At 44.0% G+C, this 18952-nt stretch overlaps 1 protein-coding gene across 3 annotated transcripts in view; it reads left to right on the top strand.

Moving 5' to 3' along the window:
• Positions 1-18673, top strand: part of LOC137420664 (WD repeat-containing protein 7) — a 178368-nt gene extending 159695 nt beyond the window's left edge. For all 3 annotated transcript variants that reach the window (XM_068105909.2, XM_068105910.2, XM_068105908.2), the window contains 3 exons: positions 591-690; positions 6511-6615; positions 17059-18673. In XM_068105909.2, the coding sequence (XP_067962010.2) occupies positions 591-690; positions 6511-6615; positions 17059-17292 (439 nt within the window). In that variant the 3' untranslated portion in view covers positions 17293-18673. The remainder of the gene's footprint in view (positions 1-590; positions 691-6510; positions 6616-17058) is intronic.
• The last annotated feature ends 279 nt before the right edge of the window (positions 18674-18952 follow it).

Here is an 18952-nt window from a genome sequence, read left to right as displayed (position 1 = left end):
TTGCCTGAGAAAGCTGAAACTTTCAGGGATTAATGAGGGCACCCTGAAGTTGTGCCTTTGCGAGTTTTGTTTGACTCCATCAAGTTTTGAAGGAAATAAAAAAAATTCTGCCAAGCCTGGCATTTTCTTCCTTTTGGGAGAGGGTGGGTTCAATTGGAATTATCCGAGATATATAACCAGAATGTATTGTATCTGCACATAAGTAGTACACGCATGTTCTTGCTTCATACACATAACCAGGCTTATTTATATTTTCGGGAGTGATTGAGACAGCGGTCTGTTGCCTATACACTGCCCAAATAAAGAGATGTGTCAGAACTGAAGAACATGTTGCACGCTTGGAACAAAATTGCCCATAGGGTGGGTACTCTGCAAGTAATAATAATTATTATCGATGAAGCGCACGTATCTGTCAATGAAGACACTCACACTCATTGTGTTTGGGCTTCTTATTGGATGAAGTTGTCACGTTGGGTGAAGGAAACGTGGAAGTGGTTGTTAAATGGAATTGAAACCCTTATGGCCTATATAGAAACACTACTGCTAGGGTACCACAGTGAATAGTTGCTCATATGTCTGCCCCTCAACAGATTTGCCACAGTCAGCTACTGTAATAACAGCCATCGCATCGCAGTGGAGGCCCGAGCTGGGCGGCTTGCGTTGTACGACATCCGCACAGGAAAGTCCCAGGTATCGGCACCGAACTATTACCATTCCATATACATGTCAAAGCGGCTCACATAATCCTGTGAATGTTTCTCTAGATTGCAGAAGGTGTTTGGCCTCTTTTGTGGAAACATTTTTGTTAACCTTTGCATGGGCCCAGAGGTGCTGGGTTTGAATCTCGCTGTCTGTTACCACTTTTTAAATGCACATGAGACATAACAGCTACTCACCTGTTTTTTCTGAAAGCATCGCCTTCAGAGTGCAATTCGATGTATGTTCCACTCGTACGGAAAATCAGATCATTAAACAAGGACAGCTTGGCAGTAACGTGCTCACCGATTGGCCACAGTGAGCAGCATTTGTGTCCCAAATCGACCATCCTCAATCAGACGTCCTTGAGCTTTGCTCCACAATCATTTCATTCTTTCTCCGACTGCACCACTTCAGCAACACGGTCCTTAATGTAATTACTTTGCTTTCATGCATTGTCCTGTGTAAAGAAAGATTTTGAGCACCGCGAAGCATCATCCCTCGAGGAGCCTCTCAAGTGCACGAGGCTTTGTGATGGAGGTACCCAAAAGCACAGACCTAATGCACGAGGGAACACAAAAACCTCAAAGCATTGTGGATAAAGGAAATACTGCTTTATAAACCTAAAGCATGACCGATATTATTGCGGCGGAAGAAAACCATCCCTCTTTGCTGGGTTTACATCCACTTTGGTTGTGTACAACTTTCGACTGTGGCTTCTAGTGTGAGGCAAACGATGATGAGTGTGAACCTCATCAGGATATCTGGTTTTATTGAGCTGTGCGATGTTTGGAAAAACCACAGAGTTGTACGCCATTTGCGTTAACCGACAATCGTAGAAAGGACTGGCCTTGCTGGAGATGATTCGAGAAACTCAACCACCTTGACGATATTTAACGTTGGCACAGATGTAGGTTGAAAAAGTACAACCACGGAGGCGCACATGCGAGGTTGTGGTGGTGCGGATGCACAGCGAGGACAGGACAAGCGTGCAGATGAACACAAAGAGATGCAGCCGCCCAGCCTGGAATTAGAGCAAGAACGATTTTTTAAAAGTCGATATCGTATTGATCCCAGCCTGGCCAGCCCAGCTGTGCCTGTCAGAAGAAGCGGAGGTTCGCCCTGCTTGCAGGCTGCCGGCACTGGGGGTGACATTACATGCGACTTTTGCATTTCTACGGATATTCCATATTTACATGGAGAATCTTGATCTCTAACACACACACACACACACACACACACACACACACACACACACACACTGCCAGCTGACAGTTTAAACGACAACCATCAACAACACACAACCAGGAATACACAACCAACCATACACATACACAATCAACTACACGCAACGAACTACAAACGGTAGCCGGCAACACACAACCAACAACCTGCAACCCACAAACAATTACACACACAACCAACAACCTCCAACCCACAACCAATTACACACACAACCAACAACCTCCAAACCACAACCTCCAACCCAAAACCAATTACACACACAACCTCCAATCCTCAACCAATTAGACACAACCAACAACCTCCAACCCACAACCAATTACACACACAACCAACAACCTCCAACCCATAACCAATTAGACACACAACCAATTACACACACAACCAACAACCTCCAACCCACAACCAATTAGACACACAAAACTAGAACGCCACTCAGTAGAGCGCATACCCCCGCCGTGGGTCAAGTTGGAATAGTACGATTTCACAAAAGTTTGAGGGAGTAGTTCAGTGACAACACAAGACAAGACAACACAAGACAGACACTGCACAGATATATTTAGAATATATAGAAGATAATGTTTTTAAAAAACAAGGCAATTTCACTTACATTTTCGGATTCAGCGTTCAATTCTATATAAGTGAGTGTATTTTGAGGCATGTGTGACTTCAAATAAAATTGTAAGCCAGGAAAACGTTCGTTTCATTCCTTAAGGATACAACATGTAAAACTGGCCCAAACGTGAAAACAAAACTCGCTCATTTTAAGTCGTACAAGCTAATGCCGCCACTCATTCTTCTGGGAAGAATCCCGTGCACATGCTGGTCACACTTATAAGTCACCTAAGTCTTTATAAGTTCATCAAATACTGACACCGCGATTGACATTCGCTGAGGTAAATGTTGATCTCTTCTAAGGTAAAAAAAAACAAACAAAAAAAACAAACAGTTTTATAGCATTATACGTATCAAACGATACATTTTATGAAACGGGGAAACCTAATACACACTTTGGTCGTTTTAAAATGATAGAATATGTCTTTATTATAAAATAAAATAAAAAGAACCTTGAAGACGACGCTGCTAAAAAATACACCGCTCTAACGCATAACCACGAGTTTAAACTACATTTACAACAAATATGAAAACTATTTTCATATCACAATGTTAAATATAGAATATATAGAAGATAATGTTTTTTTTAAATGAGCCCTATCTTCCAATGGTAAACAATCCTTCAAAAAATTCCTGGATCCGGAATAATATCCTGAGCTTCACCAAAAACTAATCAATTCTTCCTTATCCCAAGGGCAATCATCCCACCAACTTTCATCCAAATCCGTTCAGAACTTTTCCAGATATCTTGTTCACGAACACATGAACACACACACACGGACACGATCGAATGCATTACTCCCTAGCGGGAGTAATTACACACACAACCAACAACCTCCAACCCACAATCAATTACACACACAACCAACAACCTCCAACCCACAACCAATTACACACACAACCAACAACTTCCAAACCACAACCAACAACATCCAACCTACAACCAATTAGACACAACCAACAACCTCCAACCCACAAACAATTACACACACAACCAACAACCTCCAACCCACAACCAATTACACACACAACCAACAACCTCCAAACCACAACCAACAACCTCCAACCCACAACCAATTACACACACAACCTCCAACCCTCAACCAATTAGACACAACCAACAACCTCCAACCCACAACCAACAACATCCAACCCACAACCAATTAGACACAATCAACAACCTCCAACCCACAAGCAATTACACACACAACCAACAACCTCCAACCCACAACCAATTAGACACACAACCAACAACATCCAACCCACAACCAATTAGACACAATCAACAACCTCCAACCCACAACCAATTAGACACAATCAACAACCTCCAACCCACAACCAATTACACACACAACCAACAACCTCCAACCCACAACCAATTAGACACACAACCAATTACACACACAACCAACAACATCCAACCCACAACCAAATTAGACACAATCAACAACCTCCAACCCACAACCAATTACACACACAACCAATTACATACACAACCAACAACCTCCAACCCATAACCAATTAGACACACAACCAATTACACACACAAGCAACAACCTCCAACCCACAACCAATTAGACACACAACTAACAACACACATAACCAACCACAACACACACAACCACAACAAACAGCACCCAACAGCCATTTTCCCTTTTTTTCAGGGCAATTGGTCGATTCTCCATACGAATCTATCCATTGCATCAGTTTCGTGCAAACCCCAAAAAATCCATATCTTTCTCGCCATTTTCAATACCTGTGTTTTTCGGACGTCTTTTCGGCCTTCTGCATTCTACCACAAGCTTCATTGCTTTCTTCATTACACCTTTGTCGCACATGACCATATCAAGCAAGTCTTCTCTTCCGTTGTTCTTCTTCACTGGTATTTCTTTTTAATCTCCTCCTGATTTCTGAGCTCGGCATTCTTCTTTCAGAGACAATATTCATTCATCCATCATATCATTCTGCTCTCTGTTCTTTCCATTATTTTGCATCTTCCATTTGCAGTGCCCATGTTTCGCTTCCACGCATCAAAACCGGTGTGAGGCGGGTTCTATAAACTGTATGTAACTTTTACGGATGATGTAATATTTCTGTGCTTGATCATGATACCACCTAGTTGTCTCCACTTATTCCAGGCCGATTCTATTCCCCATGTAACTGCTCCTCCTGATGCCTCTGTCGTGTCTCCAAAGTAACATAAACTTTTGGACATTTTCTAAATTGATTCTGAGCTGAGGAATCATCTCATTTTGTTCTTCATCTCTTTCTTGAAATGATTGATTCTCGCATCATTTACGTATTAAAATCCCACCTTGTGTTGCCAAATTTCCAGTAATACCACTTTACCTATTGTGACACCATCCATACCTGGCTACTTTGAATTGAATTCCGTCCGCTTCATTTTCCGCAAACTGAACAAGGTCCGCTTTCTTTTCCTTTCTCCTTCTTCACCACTCACCATGACCTTTCTTTGATGAACGCTGGCACGGAAACCTTTCACTTCTCTTGCACTTTTCCATTTTTGAAACGTCTTTTTTGCCTCTTAAATGGCTCGACACCTGTGCAAAGGTGGACCCCCCTGCCACCATCGGAGAGAGGGTGACCTTTCGAGAAAAAAAAAATTAGCATCGCATTCCCTGGTCTGAGAAACTTCTGCAGTTGCAGTGCACACGGTTAGTGTGTTAACTGCACGCACGCACTCCGTATACAGGTGATGACATCACGTGATTTTATTTTTATGCCTCCGCCGACAAAGTCACCTGAGTCATTATGTTTAACGGTGGTCCGTCCGTCCGTCCGTCCGTACGGGCTAAACCTCGTTTTTCTCAGCAACCACATGTCCGATTGAAACAAAACTTTCAGGGTAGGAGTGACACCCATGCAGAATGTTTTTATGATAATTGTGACGTCATGGGTCACGTGGTATGGCAGCCATCTTGGATTAAAAGCAAATAATTAAAAAATTATTTCTCAGAAACTGCTGAATGGAAAAATTTGAAACTTGGCACATTGTCAAGTACTCCCAATGGAGAACAAAATCATGATAATGATGACATCATAGGTGAAGTGGTATACCCGACAAAAATGTTTTAATCGAATTCCTTATCCTAAAAATCTGAAATTGCATGCACATGATCTATGACCCATTTTTATTGAAATATTAAATTTATGACATCATAGGTCACATGGTTTGGCAGCCATATTGGATTGAAGGAAAATATTAAATAATTATATCTCTGAAACCGCTCACCCTATCGATGCAAAATTTTACAAATATCATCGAACCGCACTGTTGCATATAGTTCGAAAATTATGATGTCATAGGTCACGTGGTTTGGCAGCCATATTGGATAGAAAAACGAACCTATCCGATCAACACAAAACTTCACAAACGTGATCCCCCACCCATACATATGCAGAGTGATGGCATCTACCCGTTGTGGGACTATGCGGAGGCATATTGGCGACACAGTCGCATTGTTCTAGTTTAGTTTGTTTCTTACCAGGTTGGCTCTTTCTTTTCTCTAAATACCGAGTTTACAAACATGAGAAAATGTTTGTGATATCTAACCCATTATCTGGGACAATATGGCAAAGGTTATATTCACTGTTGTTATGATGAGGCATTGAGGCAGTGCAGTAGGCCTACTTGTTGTCAAAAGTCAAAGGTTTTATGCATTTGAACTGTTTATAAATATATCTCTACGGCTGTTGCTAGACGTAGTTTACCATTTTGCAGCCATGCCTTTATTTTCGAATTAAACGCGCACAAATCTGAGTCAAGTCACAACAGGTTCTCTGTGCTAGCCCCGTTGTGAGGTGTCCGCCTGCAGCACGTCACTCGGATCAATGCTCCGCACTGCCCTGGGTGCTGAGCATTAACCATCACAATCATCGTGGAAAGCGTGGCCCGACAGCGGATTGATTTTTGCTTCCCGTTTCTCCCTGACTCAGACGATTCAAGGCCATAAAGGACCAATCACGGCACTGGCATTCGCCCCCGACGGCCGTTACCTGGCAACGTTCTCCGAGCCCGACCGTCGCCTTGCCTTCTGGCAGGTCAGTCTGAAGACCATACCAGGAGTCTGTATCTGTGCTGGCAAGACCTAGAGCCTATGCTTGTCGTGTACACTTTTCACAGAAAACAGCTTGTTGTCAAACCCTACATCTGCTGGTTGCTAGTCCCTACCCGATGGATGGTCTTACCACTTGTATTTTAAATGAATCACGTGTTGAGACCTGACATTTAAGCTATATAAGTGCTCTCTTCAAAGGGCAAGCGTGATGCCGTTTGCCGTGTAAGCATTCGGTGTAGATCATGCTTTGCTGTGCAATTGCCCATCACCAAACAACCAAAATTCCACCTTGTAGCGTCTGTACGTAGTGGAACTGTTTTTGGCAACATGTACACATCAATTTAACCACGTGAATACACCAATCCTGTTCATGTACTCGTTGTGCTTGACGTGTTAATAACGCAGCACGGCAGAGTGGGATCACATTATGCTGCCGTCTGCAGTATGGTCGTGGAAATGTCACAAACACTACGGAACAGTAACGATAGAGCAATGACGACGCAGGTATTGCTTAGGAGATGCTGTACCTGAAAACAATTTCTCCATTCTTACATTTCCAATTTCCAAGCATTTGCTTACTGCATTGTGAATGTTTTAAGAAGGAAATGAAGAAATGAAGTTTTAAGAAGGAAATAAATGTAAAAAGAAGCTGAAGGGAAAGGTGTATGCTGCATGTGTGAGAAGTGTTATGATTTATGGGAGCGAGACATGGGTAATGAACAGAGAGCAGCAACGAAGGCTGGAAAGGGTGGAAATGCGAATGGTTCGGTGGATGTACGGAGTATCGTTGAGAGAGAGGAAGACAAATGATGAATTGTGAAAGATGATGGGAATAGAGCCTGTGATTGATGCTGTGAAGAGGAACAGGTTGAGATGGTTTGGTCATGTGTTGAGGAAGGATGAAAGTGACTGGTTGAGAAGAGTAATGGAAATGAATGTAGAAGGAAGTAGAGGATGGGGAAGACGGAGAAAGACTTGGCTAAAGATGGTCGAAGAAGAAATGCGGGCAAGGGGGTTAACAAGGAGAGATGCAGAAAATAGGGCAAAATGGAGAAGATTGTCATGGGGACCGCAAGGCTAACCCCCGCTCTAGCAGGGAAAATGGCCTTAAAATGCCTGTTGTTGTTGTTGTTGTATTGTAAATGTTTTAGATTACGACGGGGGCTGTGGTGTTGATATTGCATTTCGAAGAATGTTAAACCAGTTGGGTTATATATTTTGATAGTTTTAATGCTTTTATTCATGGCTGTGCACCAGTACCCTAGCAAAGTTAAAAGGTCTAACCTCCAACATGTCTGTATTAGTCGATTTTAATGACGGAGTTCATGTTTATTTTGCCATATGATAATTTGTGTTTCGCCATATGTCAGAGGCACCTCTGCTTTCATCGAGTTTTACTTTCAAGCATCCAAGTCCCGCTAATTTCGGTCCCCTTGTGTTTTATTCCCCCCCCCCCCTCCCCACGCCTCCTCCCCCCAAGCCCTCTCCCTCCCACACTTCTCCCTGCTCTCAAATGTTGTGTTTGTGTGCTTCCCCTTCTCTCCCCATCTTGTCTTCTGCTCCCTCTTTTTATATATTTTGTTTGTCTGGTTGATTTGTTTGTGAAATAAATGTTAGCTCTTTCACGAGCCTCAATTCAGTATACAAAAAAAAAAAAAAAATCCAAAAGAAGAGTGAATTGGCTCCCCTTTCATGGCATGACATGTGATCCATTGTAACTACGGGACCCGCAATGGCCTCCAGAGCTATTGACGTCACATGGTTATCGCGAGGAATTGTGGGATACAATCAAGGTCAGGTTTATCGATATGGCAGATGTTCGTCATCATCGGTATCATCAATGTACCATAATCTTAACAGAATGTCTGCGGTGCCAAATCAGTCTCTCGTAAGGGTCTTGCTGGGTTGTTTGGATATGCTGGATGATTTACCTTTGTTACCTCCGCTTGTGAAGGTGGACGGAGGTTATGTGTTTCACCCTTGTCCGTCATGTTTGTATGTGAGCAGAATATCTCAAAAAGTTTAGATGACTTCAGTCGAAATTTGCTGGACAGGTTGGGTGTGTGGACCACGATGAAGGGATTCGATTTTGGTGAAGAGTCCCTACCTTTTACATTTTGTACAGTTTACGTTTTGTATCCCACTGATACACCAGATCTGCATCCGGATCTTAACCAGGTTCTATCGACTTGTTCTTGTCACCTGCCCAACTCATCCACCAAGTTTTGTCCTAATCCAACCACAACCTTTTGAGATATCATGCTATCTATCGTTTTTAGCCCCATCTCTCAATGTTGAAGAAACACTTTGAAAATTAAAACAAATCTCGTATCTGGATCCGGATCTTCACCAAAATCGAATCAATTCGTCCTCGTCACACACCCAACCTGTCCACCAAGTTTCGTCTGAATCATTCCATTCATCTTTGAGTTATCCTGCTCACAGACAAGCAAGCAGAGGTGAAAATGTAGCCTCCGTCCACCATAGGTGGTGGAGGTAAAAATGGGTGGGAGATACAAACCTTTCGTTGTGATCTCGCGTAGCTTTCCTACGACGCTTTGGTTATGAACAGAAAAGTAAGAGACATTACTATCATACTGACCCTCATGCATATATCACGTGCAGGACAAAGACCTTGGTAAACATCTGTAACGTGTAACATTTCCTTCATCTGCTTGCATTCCCTTTACCATCTCCAAGTGCACTCATTCTTGGTGTGCCAAGAGTACTGATACCTGTATGTGCGTCGAGTACCAGGCGCACTGATCGTCGATCTGTCCAGATGGATGAGGAGTCTTAGCCTTAGGGTACTCTGAGTACCAGGCGTCAGATGACCAACATGGATGCTCACTGTTCCAACACGGGCTGAGGTTCCCCGACGGCTCATAGTGTTGACGTACAAACTGTTTGTGCACTTTTCTGAGTCCTAAGTGAACTAACAACAAAGTAATACACTTTGGCGAGCTTTGAAGAACTTTCACTTGTATTTGAGAATAACACTGTAGTTAACAACAAAACAAAAGAGGTACGTCTCCTCCGCCTGAGCTAGAGTCCCTTTATACAGAGAGTTATGACAACTGAGAATACGCCGCCATTTTGGGGCCAATTGTGCGGAACCACTGAACCGGCACATGCACAGTGCACTATGAGCTTTGCGTGTATTGGAGAGTGGGCATTACAAAAAAGTCTTAAACATTAAACAAAATTGTAAAACAAGATAGTTACAAGAACTTGACGATCTCTGAAGTTGTGGGTCAGCAGCATAGCTATGGTCTACAAGGAGAGATGTCTCATGTTGCTTGGGTGGACACATTTCTTTTGTCGGCTGGTCACGCTTTTTTGGAGACTTTCGTGACTTTGTGGTCCTTCGATGGCAAAAAATGGTAGGCACTGCAGAATTCTTCAGCTTCAGTTTCTGATCAGCACGTCCACATTCAAACTGATGAGGATCAAAATGTGCCTGTTTATCAAGAAAGAAGAAGAAATAGAAAGAAATATGTATTCAGGATTGTCTAGGCTGCATCCCATTACAGGTTAATAATTCAATTTGTTAACCCGTTCTCTACGGGAACCGGGTGCTCCCTGTGTTAAAGGAATACAATACATGGGACTGAACAGTAACTTGACCTACCTCGCAAAGCTTTGAAGACGAAGCCGGCTTCCAGCCCACACGGCTGACTTTATTCTCCCATATTTTACGTCTATTGGGATCTGAAGGGAATCTGTACATCTTGAAACCCTTGTCATGTATATTTGTGCATCCAAATGCACAACAACCCGGCATTTTCAGTGAACTAAGGCTTCCGTAGGTAGTCGAATCGATTGTACTTGCATAACACGCGAACGCGAGAAGTTAAGCGAACGCGAATTTGGCCCCAAAATGGCTCCCTGAGTCACGTGACAGTATTTTTCCGGATCGTCATGTCGTAACTCTCTGTATAAAGGGACTCTAGCCTGAGCATCAGACTCCATTTTATTACTTAACCGCATGTGACAAAATCCGACCAATCAGCAGTGGACTACAGAGGGAACAGTCCATTATTATGGATAGGATAAGATGGGTCAGTCCATTATTACAGACAAGATAAGACAGGACTCTGCATGTCATATCTCACCCTCCCTCCCTCCACTCCACCCCCTTTAAAGAAGAAGTTATCACCCATGAACAACAACAAAAAAACAGCAGGTTAGTTATGTTCATGTATAGCTGAAGCGCTTGGGTGGTCTTATTATATGCCCAGACCATCTTGGCATAGTTGTTGCTTGTCCCAGGTTCAGTTCCCGTATAGCCATCTGGTCGCATGTCGGTTGTGGTAGGGCAGGTGCACACTGCGGTGTGTCGACTGCTGCATCGGTGGTCAAGCTTGGCCCAGGTGCTGGTTGCGTCAGTGCAGCTTCAACACTGGGATCCATGGAACGAAGCAGTTCTGGTTCCATTACTGGCAGTTCACCAGTAGCTTTCAGCTGGCGTCAATAGGCTGTACTTCCTGTGTGCACATCGTAGGACCACGGTGCAACTTCACACAAGCAAGTGCTAGTTGACCGATGTTGCTCACCTGGCAGTCACATGCACTGTGACCAGCTTTGAGGCATGGTAGAGGGTGTACACTGTACACCCTTATTGTAATAGTAGGCTTCCTTGGCCTTTAGCTCCTCAAAACCAACAGTGTCCCCTGTTGTATTTGGTACCAGGTTTGCATCCGTAGTTGGCAATAGGGTTCGGCAGCGATGACCAAACAGGCGTTCTGTTGGGTTGGTGCCCACACTTTGAGTTGGGGTGTTGCGCCAGTCCATTAGCACAAGATACTCCAACTGATGTGTGTCCCCAGCATTTCACAACTGCTTTACGATCTTGACGACATTCTCACTTTTACCATTACCATGGGCATAGTGTGGGCTTGAGGTCTGGTATTCGAAGTCCCATGCCAGAATAAATGCTGAAATTCGCCAGAATCAAACTTTCTGCCGTTGTCCAACACCACACTGTCAGTGATGCCGTGCCTTGCAAACAATTCGGACAACACTTTAATCATGGCAGATTAAGTCATGCTAGTCAGCTTTCTGACTTGAAGCTTGAAGTAGTAGTCTACAGCCACCAGTAGTTGGCATCCTTGGGGTTCACATATGTCCATACCAACCTTGGACCACGGCCAGTCGCCCACCATGTTCTGTATGATAGCCTCGCGGGCTTGGTTTTAGTCCATAGGTCAGGCACGTTTTGCACTTCAGGACATATTAATTCATGTCTGCTCATTCGTGACCAGGACACACCCTCCCGCATTCTCCGCAGGCTGGATTGTAGGCCCACATGAGACTTGTGAGTGCATTCCATGACTTATTTTCTCATTGATGCAGGTGTGACCAGCTGTTCACCTTAGAATAGCAGACTGCCATCCATCCACCATGAGTTCGCTCCTGAAGCTGAAGCACAGCTGGGCAATTTCATGCAGATTGTGCTTTTCTGACCATCTAGTTAGTTATTCGCATCAGTCTAGGCAATAGTACGTCTGCCCGCGTAGTGGTCCTCACACATTTGAGGCGGTCCGCACACATGGACAGAGTGTTAACATGGTTCACCCTCTGTAGGCTTCTCATAAACTGATACTTCTTCATCCTGCAGGTAAGCTCGGCTGAGTGTGTCTGCAACATATATTTCAGCGCCCATGAGGTACCCCACATCCACATTGTACCGTTGCAGCCGAAGCATCATTTGTTGCAGTCATGCAGATGCAGTTGTGAGAGGCTTCCTGAATATGCTTTGCAGTGGCATGTGATCGGTCTGTATGGCTGTCTTTCTGTGTCCATACACAAGACATAAAAGCATTCGCAGCCAAAAACAATAGCGAGAAGCTCCTCAATCTGAGCGCAGTGCGTCTCTCTGCATCCATAGGCATATGCTACAGGCTGGCCGTTTTGCAGCACTGTGGCCTCTAGACCTGTGCTAGATGCATCGCCTTGGATGGTGATTTTTGCCCTTCAGGCTGTAGTAGTGCAGAATGGGTGCTTGAGAAACGGCTGCTTAACTCAAGCAAAGGTGCTTTCTTACGTGTCACCCCAGGTCCAAACAATGTCCTTTAAAGGTAGCACCCAGAGAGGCTTTGTCATCTCAGACAAGTGAGGCAAGAATTTTGCCAGGTACTGGATAAGCCCAAGATATTTTCTAACGCCTGCCACATCCAGTAGATTGTGCCACATCCAGTAGCTTATCTTCCATAAAAGGCAGGCATGTTTGATTGCTTTCACCTTGTCTGAGTCAGGTTGCAGACCACCCTCAGTGGTAGTGTGTCCAATGACAGGCACTGCTACAGCACGCTGCTGCACCTTTTTTTTACTGTTGAGTGTCAGTGCCTTCTCTTTGCACCGTTTCAGTAGGGCTTCCATAGTACCCCCGTGGTCTTGTGTGGCATCCTGTGTTAGCTCCAAAACAGACCAGCAAAAAATCATCGGCGACTACCTCGCACCTACGCAAACCTTCCACGACTTTGTGGATGCGACGCTGAAAATGTTCCGTTGCTGACGAGATACCAAATGGTATGCACTTCCATCAGCACTGTCCAAATGGTGTATGGAATGTAGTCAAATGTGATAACTCATCGTTGAGTCGCACGTGCCAGAATCCCAACTTTGCGTCTGGGACTGAGAAATGTTTTGCTCCTTGCAGGTGCATAGCAATGTCTTCAATTGTAGGCATAGGGTAGTGCTCACATTTAATTACTTTATACAACATGGAAATGCTGTTGAATACAGAGAATGAATGGGATGGCAACATAGAGAGTAACCCAGTTTTAGGACCGGCAGAGAAGATAACTGAGAAGGAAGTTGAGGAAGTGATAAAAGCAATGAAGGGTAGAAAAGCGGGAGGGCCGACGGGAGTTGTGGGAGATATGTTGAAGGCAGCAGGAAGTTGGGGTGTGAAGAGAATGACAGAGATCTGTAATCTGGTGGTGAAAGAAGGCCGCATTCCAGTGGATTGGGAACTGAGTACCCTCGTCCCTCTATACAAGGGGAAAGGTGACCCTCTGGAGTGTGGCTCGTACCGAGCGATAAAGTTATTGGAGCATGGAATGAAGGTATTGGAAAGGGTGTTGGAGAAGAGGATAAGGAAGAAAGTGAAGATCGACGAAATGCAGTTTGGATTTATGCCAGGAAGAGGAACGACAGACGCGCTTTTCATTGTGAGGCAGTTGCAGGAGAAGTACATGGAGAAGAGGAAGAAGTTGTTTCTTGGGTTTGTTGATCTGGAGAAAGCATTCGATCGGGTTCCACGCAAAGTATTGACATGGGCATTGAGGAAGTTAGGAGTGGAGGAATGGTTGATCAGAGTAGTGATGGCAATGTACAAAAGAGCGCGCACAGCTGTAAGGACGAAGGACAGGAACAGTGGTGAGTTTGAGGTGAAGGTGGGAGTGCATCAGGGGTCGGTACTAAGTCCACTACTATTTGTAGCTGTGATGGAGGTGCTGGCTCAGAACGTAAAGAAGGGTTTACCGTGGGAGTTGTTGTATGCAGATGATCTGGTGTTCATTGCGGAAAGTATGGATGGACTGAAGGAAAAGATGAACACGTGGAAGGAATGTATGGAGACAAAAGGTCTGAAGGTGAATATCGGAAAGACGAAGGTGATGGCAAGTGGTAAAGCATGTGGTGAGGTGGAAAGAACTGGGAAGTGGCCCTGTGCTGTGTGTAGGAAGGGTGTCGGAGTGAACTCCATTCAGTGTACAATGTGCGCTGAGTGTGTTCATCAAAAATGTAGTGGTCTGAGAGGGTCATTAACCAGTGTGGCAGCTACATTCAAATGTAAGGTGTGCACAGAGGGAGCTGCAGATGGAGGAAATGTTGAGTTGGATCTTGGAGACGGCGTGAAGCTGGAAGGTGTGAAAACATTTTGCTACCTCGGAGACATGCTGAATGGAGAAGGTGGATCAGACTCGGCAACGGTTGCTCGAGTGAGATGTGCATGGAAGAAGTTTCGGGAATTGAGTGGCATGCTGATGATGAGGGGAGTGTCGTTGAAGCTGAAGGGAAAGGTGTATGCTGCATGTGTGAGAAGTGTTATGATTTATGGGAGCGAGACATGGGTAATGAACGTAGAGCAGCAACGAAGGTTGGAAAGGGTGGAAATGCGAATGGTTCGACGGATGTGCGGAGTATCGTTGAGAGAGAGGAAGACAAATGATGAATTGCGAAAGATGATGGGAATAGAGCCTGTGATTGATGCTGTGAAGAGGAACAGGTTGAGATGGTTTGGTCATGTGTTGAGGAAGGATGAAAGTGACTGGTTGAGAAGAGTGATGGAAATGAATGTAGAAGGAAGTAGAAGACGGGGAAGACCGAGAAAGACTTGGCTAAAGATGGTGGAAGAAGAAATGCGGGCAAGGGGGTTAACAAGGAGAGATGCAGAAAATAGGGCAAAATGGAGAAGATTATCATGGGGACCGCAAGGCTAACCCCCGCTCTAGCAGGGAAAATGGCCTTAAAATGCATGTTGTTGTTGTTGTATTCAAGTCACGGGGGTCCAGACATATGTGTAGCTCACCATTCTTCTTGTGCACGACCACCATGGCGCTGATTGATTGAGCATGACCACTGCCATGCTATCTCATCTCATCAGTCACTTGCTTTCAGTCTGGTTCTTGGTGACTTCCCTCTTGACCTTTAGCTTATTCTAGCCCATTGATGGTCTATAGGTCATTGATAAATCAATTTTACAGACTGTATAATTTGATATACCAGCAACAGTACCCGCCCTATGGGCGGGGCTTCAATTGGGAGGCCCAAATGAAAAGGCAAAATATCAGAAATTGAAGGCTTTTTTTATTTTAAAAGATTTATATGAACATCAGTTAAATGAAATCACACGCAAATAATCAAAATCTAAACAGTATTTGTAGAATTTCATTAAAAGCCACATCACTGTTCATATCGGTAAATATTATTCCATTGTGTTTCAAATTTGGGCAATGGGCTCTCCAATATGCGATGTGTTCACGGTTTGAATTTCGTAACGTAACGTTTGTGACGATGTTTTGACGATGTTTGTGTTCACGGTAGTGTTTGATGTGACGGTGTGAACGTAATTTCGTAATGTTTTTCGTTTTTATTTTCGTAATTGTTTAATGAACGTTTAATGTTTAATGAATGTTTAATGAGCGTAAGAATGAGCGTAATGATCATTAAATGAATGAATGAATGTAATGAATAATTTGATGCGAAGCGAAAGACGCCTCAGAGCTGTCACATTCACAATCGCTATGTAGTTTGTACTTCCGATACGTGTTTCCTTCATTGTAAAAACTACCAAGTCAACAGTTAAAAGGATTTTGTGCCGATAGGTGTTACGGCCTTGGCAAGAGCGATGCAGACAGCAATCTGTTAGCTTATACACCGCCCAAATAGCTATGTGGAATTCTCTCATGTAGAGATTAAACCCACATCGTCTGAAATTTGGCCGAGGTAATTATTTACTTTTAATGATGTTTATATACGAATCAAAAAGAAGATAATTGGTTTTAGGTCGTCCTTTCCGCATATCTCGTGGGATTGTGAGTTGGAGAGACGACCGTGATGGTGGGGAGGGGGTTGGCATTCTCTCAAACAGGGATTCAATCCATGTCCTTATAAAAGGTCTTTGTCCGAGGTCACCGAGTCTGATCGGTGCAGCTGTGCAGCGATCGGTGCAGCCGTTTGTGTGATACCCGGGAAAATAACGTTATGTGGAAGTCCAAACCGGAAAATGCTGGAGGCCAAAGCTGAAATTGGAAAAACAATATAGCCTATTTTACTCCAGGGGATCCCAGGATTACCCACCCAAAATATCGTTGCGATCGGTTCAGCCGTTTTTGCGGTACCTTCGAACGGACGGACAGATGGACCTTTGGTGAATTATAGTAAGATACCATATAAAACACAGTCAGTTTGTGTGTTTGTACAGATGTCTGTCCCCCTTCATAAGGGTAGGTGGTAAAGGCTGATACTTTAACACGAATATGTGTTCACTTCGGTCTGTTTGTGTGGATAAAACAAACTCGTAAAACATTTTCCATAAAAGAGTAATTATGTCTCTTCTATTGGAAATGTAGACGGTGGCTTGGAAACCGAGCCTCAAGGGCGGTGTACAGAAGCGTTTTTTAAATAAAAAAAATACAAGGTGCAGGGAGGTGAAAATCGCTGCATGTGATGTGCAATGCACTCAGAGAAAAACGAGTGTTCATTTACATCCATAGGATGTCGAATAAATAAAGATGATATCAGCACTCCTAACACTAGGCCGAGGCTTTAGGCACGCTCATGAGGCTGTACTGTCGAATAAACTGTTCCAACCCGTCATTTTGACGGGCTTTTTAATAATTTACACTATATCGTGTGATTTATATTTTTACATGTTTGATCAAATGTGACATTTCTTTAATTATTACTTTGTTTACAGATGAATACATCTCTGCTGGGCAGCCTAGGCATGTTGAACTCTGCTCCACAGCTACGCTGTGTCAAGGTTCTTGATATTGAACCGCTGCCCTGTGCATCAGCACCAACTGTCCCTGCATCGGGCACTCCAGCAACAGTGGTCATACACCCTCGGCCTACCCGGCTCATTTGGACGACGAATCGTGCGATCATCGTCATGGCACCCGATGGGCGAGAGCAGCGTTTTCAAGTGTGATAGACAGCCAGGGTTGTGCTGCCAATGTTGGCTCGCCAAGGGACCCAGTCAGGCATGCCTTAGGTTTTTTTGTCCAACCATTTCTCATTTATCCTTTTACAGACTATTTTGGATGATTGTTGATATATGTCCTCGTTTGTTCAGGAACCTTATGTAACTCTGCCTGCCTCACCGTGAGTCCAAAGCACTTCTTCAGCTCCATTAGTGCAGTGGAGTTTTGTTGGGGCTCCTGTTCTTTATAGCTGAAGACAGCCCTTGTAGAAGGTCACGGGCTTCATGGGGACCATCTTTACCAGCCATCCTCAAATCGACCATCAATCACGGCCACTCCTTTAAAGCCGAGGGTGCCATTGGAAGCAAGAGGGGTTGGTGTACCATCCACATTAAAAACAAGATTACTGCTTAATTGATGTTGAAGATTGAGAGGGCCATCTCCAGGGTTGAGTTAAGTGACACAACATGTGACAGAGGCCTAGTTTGTGAATTGTGCGATTTTTGGTTTCTGTGTTGCGTCTGTGAGGAGGATAGTGATGGGCACCCATTTATAAGCACCTCCACCGGAATTAGGAGCTTATACAGTGGACCCATAAAGTTCAGAGATTCCTTTTAGTGAAGCATTGAAAGTTGTAAAATATGAAAGTTGGATCATTGCTGCTTTGGGTACTGACACATGGACATATTCGAATAGTATTTCAGTTACAAGCCTTAGTGATCGAGCAGGTGATTGCAAACGAATCTGTCACATTTACATGAACGGAAGGCAAAGTGAGCAGAAGATGCTGTGATTTTTGTGTGCTTGCTTCGTGTGACACCCATTGTGATTTTTTTTCCTTTTTTTCACCGCTTAGCATTGGTGGAATGAGTCCGTCCAAAATGTTTCTCAAGTGCGACGTTGATTTTCCTCTTTCTCCACACATTTTGTCCCAATTACAGCCTCGCCTGTCCCTCCGATACACCTTACTTGTGCAATACCTATCATGCTGCCTTGTGCTCTCTGGCAGTATGCACCTGTTCGCAGCTCGTTACTTCCTGCATGTTTGTATTGTTACCACCAAAGCATTTGCACTGTCGGTACCTCGCTGAGCATGTCCGTTAGGCTTTGACTTGTCTGTTCATAATTTATCTCTGAGTTTTTCAGATGCTGTTTTCATAATGCAGATTCTATTGATCAGTGTGTTATTTGAGATGTTCTAATTATTATTATTGCTATTATTTTTATTTTTATTATTATTATTATTATTATTATTAATGGTGTCGTTATAGTCATTTGTATTTTTTTTTCCTGCCATTATCGTCTGACAGTAGTAATTGTGTAGTTCTCACCAGTTGATGGAAATAAAGAAGCAAGCGCTGCACAGGCTCTCCTGGTGTAAGCAACACACCTTGCTTTTGTTGGTGTATTCTGCCTCCATTAACGATGTGGTTTTGATACTTTGTGTCAATCATTCGTAATGGCTTCAATATCTCAAGCTTTCGATAGTCTGGCATCCTGCCTTGCTCTCGAAACGCTCTCTGCCAATGGCATCGAAGGCCGACTCCACACTTGCTTTCTGACTTCCTTTACTCTCGGAGCCAAAGTGTGACTCTCGACGGAATCCTTTAACCTCTCCCTGTCGAGGCTGGAGTGCCCCAAAGCAGTGTTCTGGGCCCAGTCCTGTTT

Source organism: Myxine glutinosa, chromosome 2, assembly GCF_964187855.1.
Source record: "Myxine glutinosa chromosome 2, kmMyxGlut1.1, whole genome shotgun sequence".
In the NCBI taxonomy this organism is placed as follows: domain Eukaryota; kingdom Metazoa; phylum Chordata; class Myxini; order Myxiniformes; family Myxinidae; genus Myxine; species Myxine glutinosa.
Note: the sequence above shows the minus strand (reverse complement) of the source record. Positions and strands in the feature narration are given on the sequence as shown.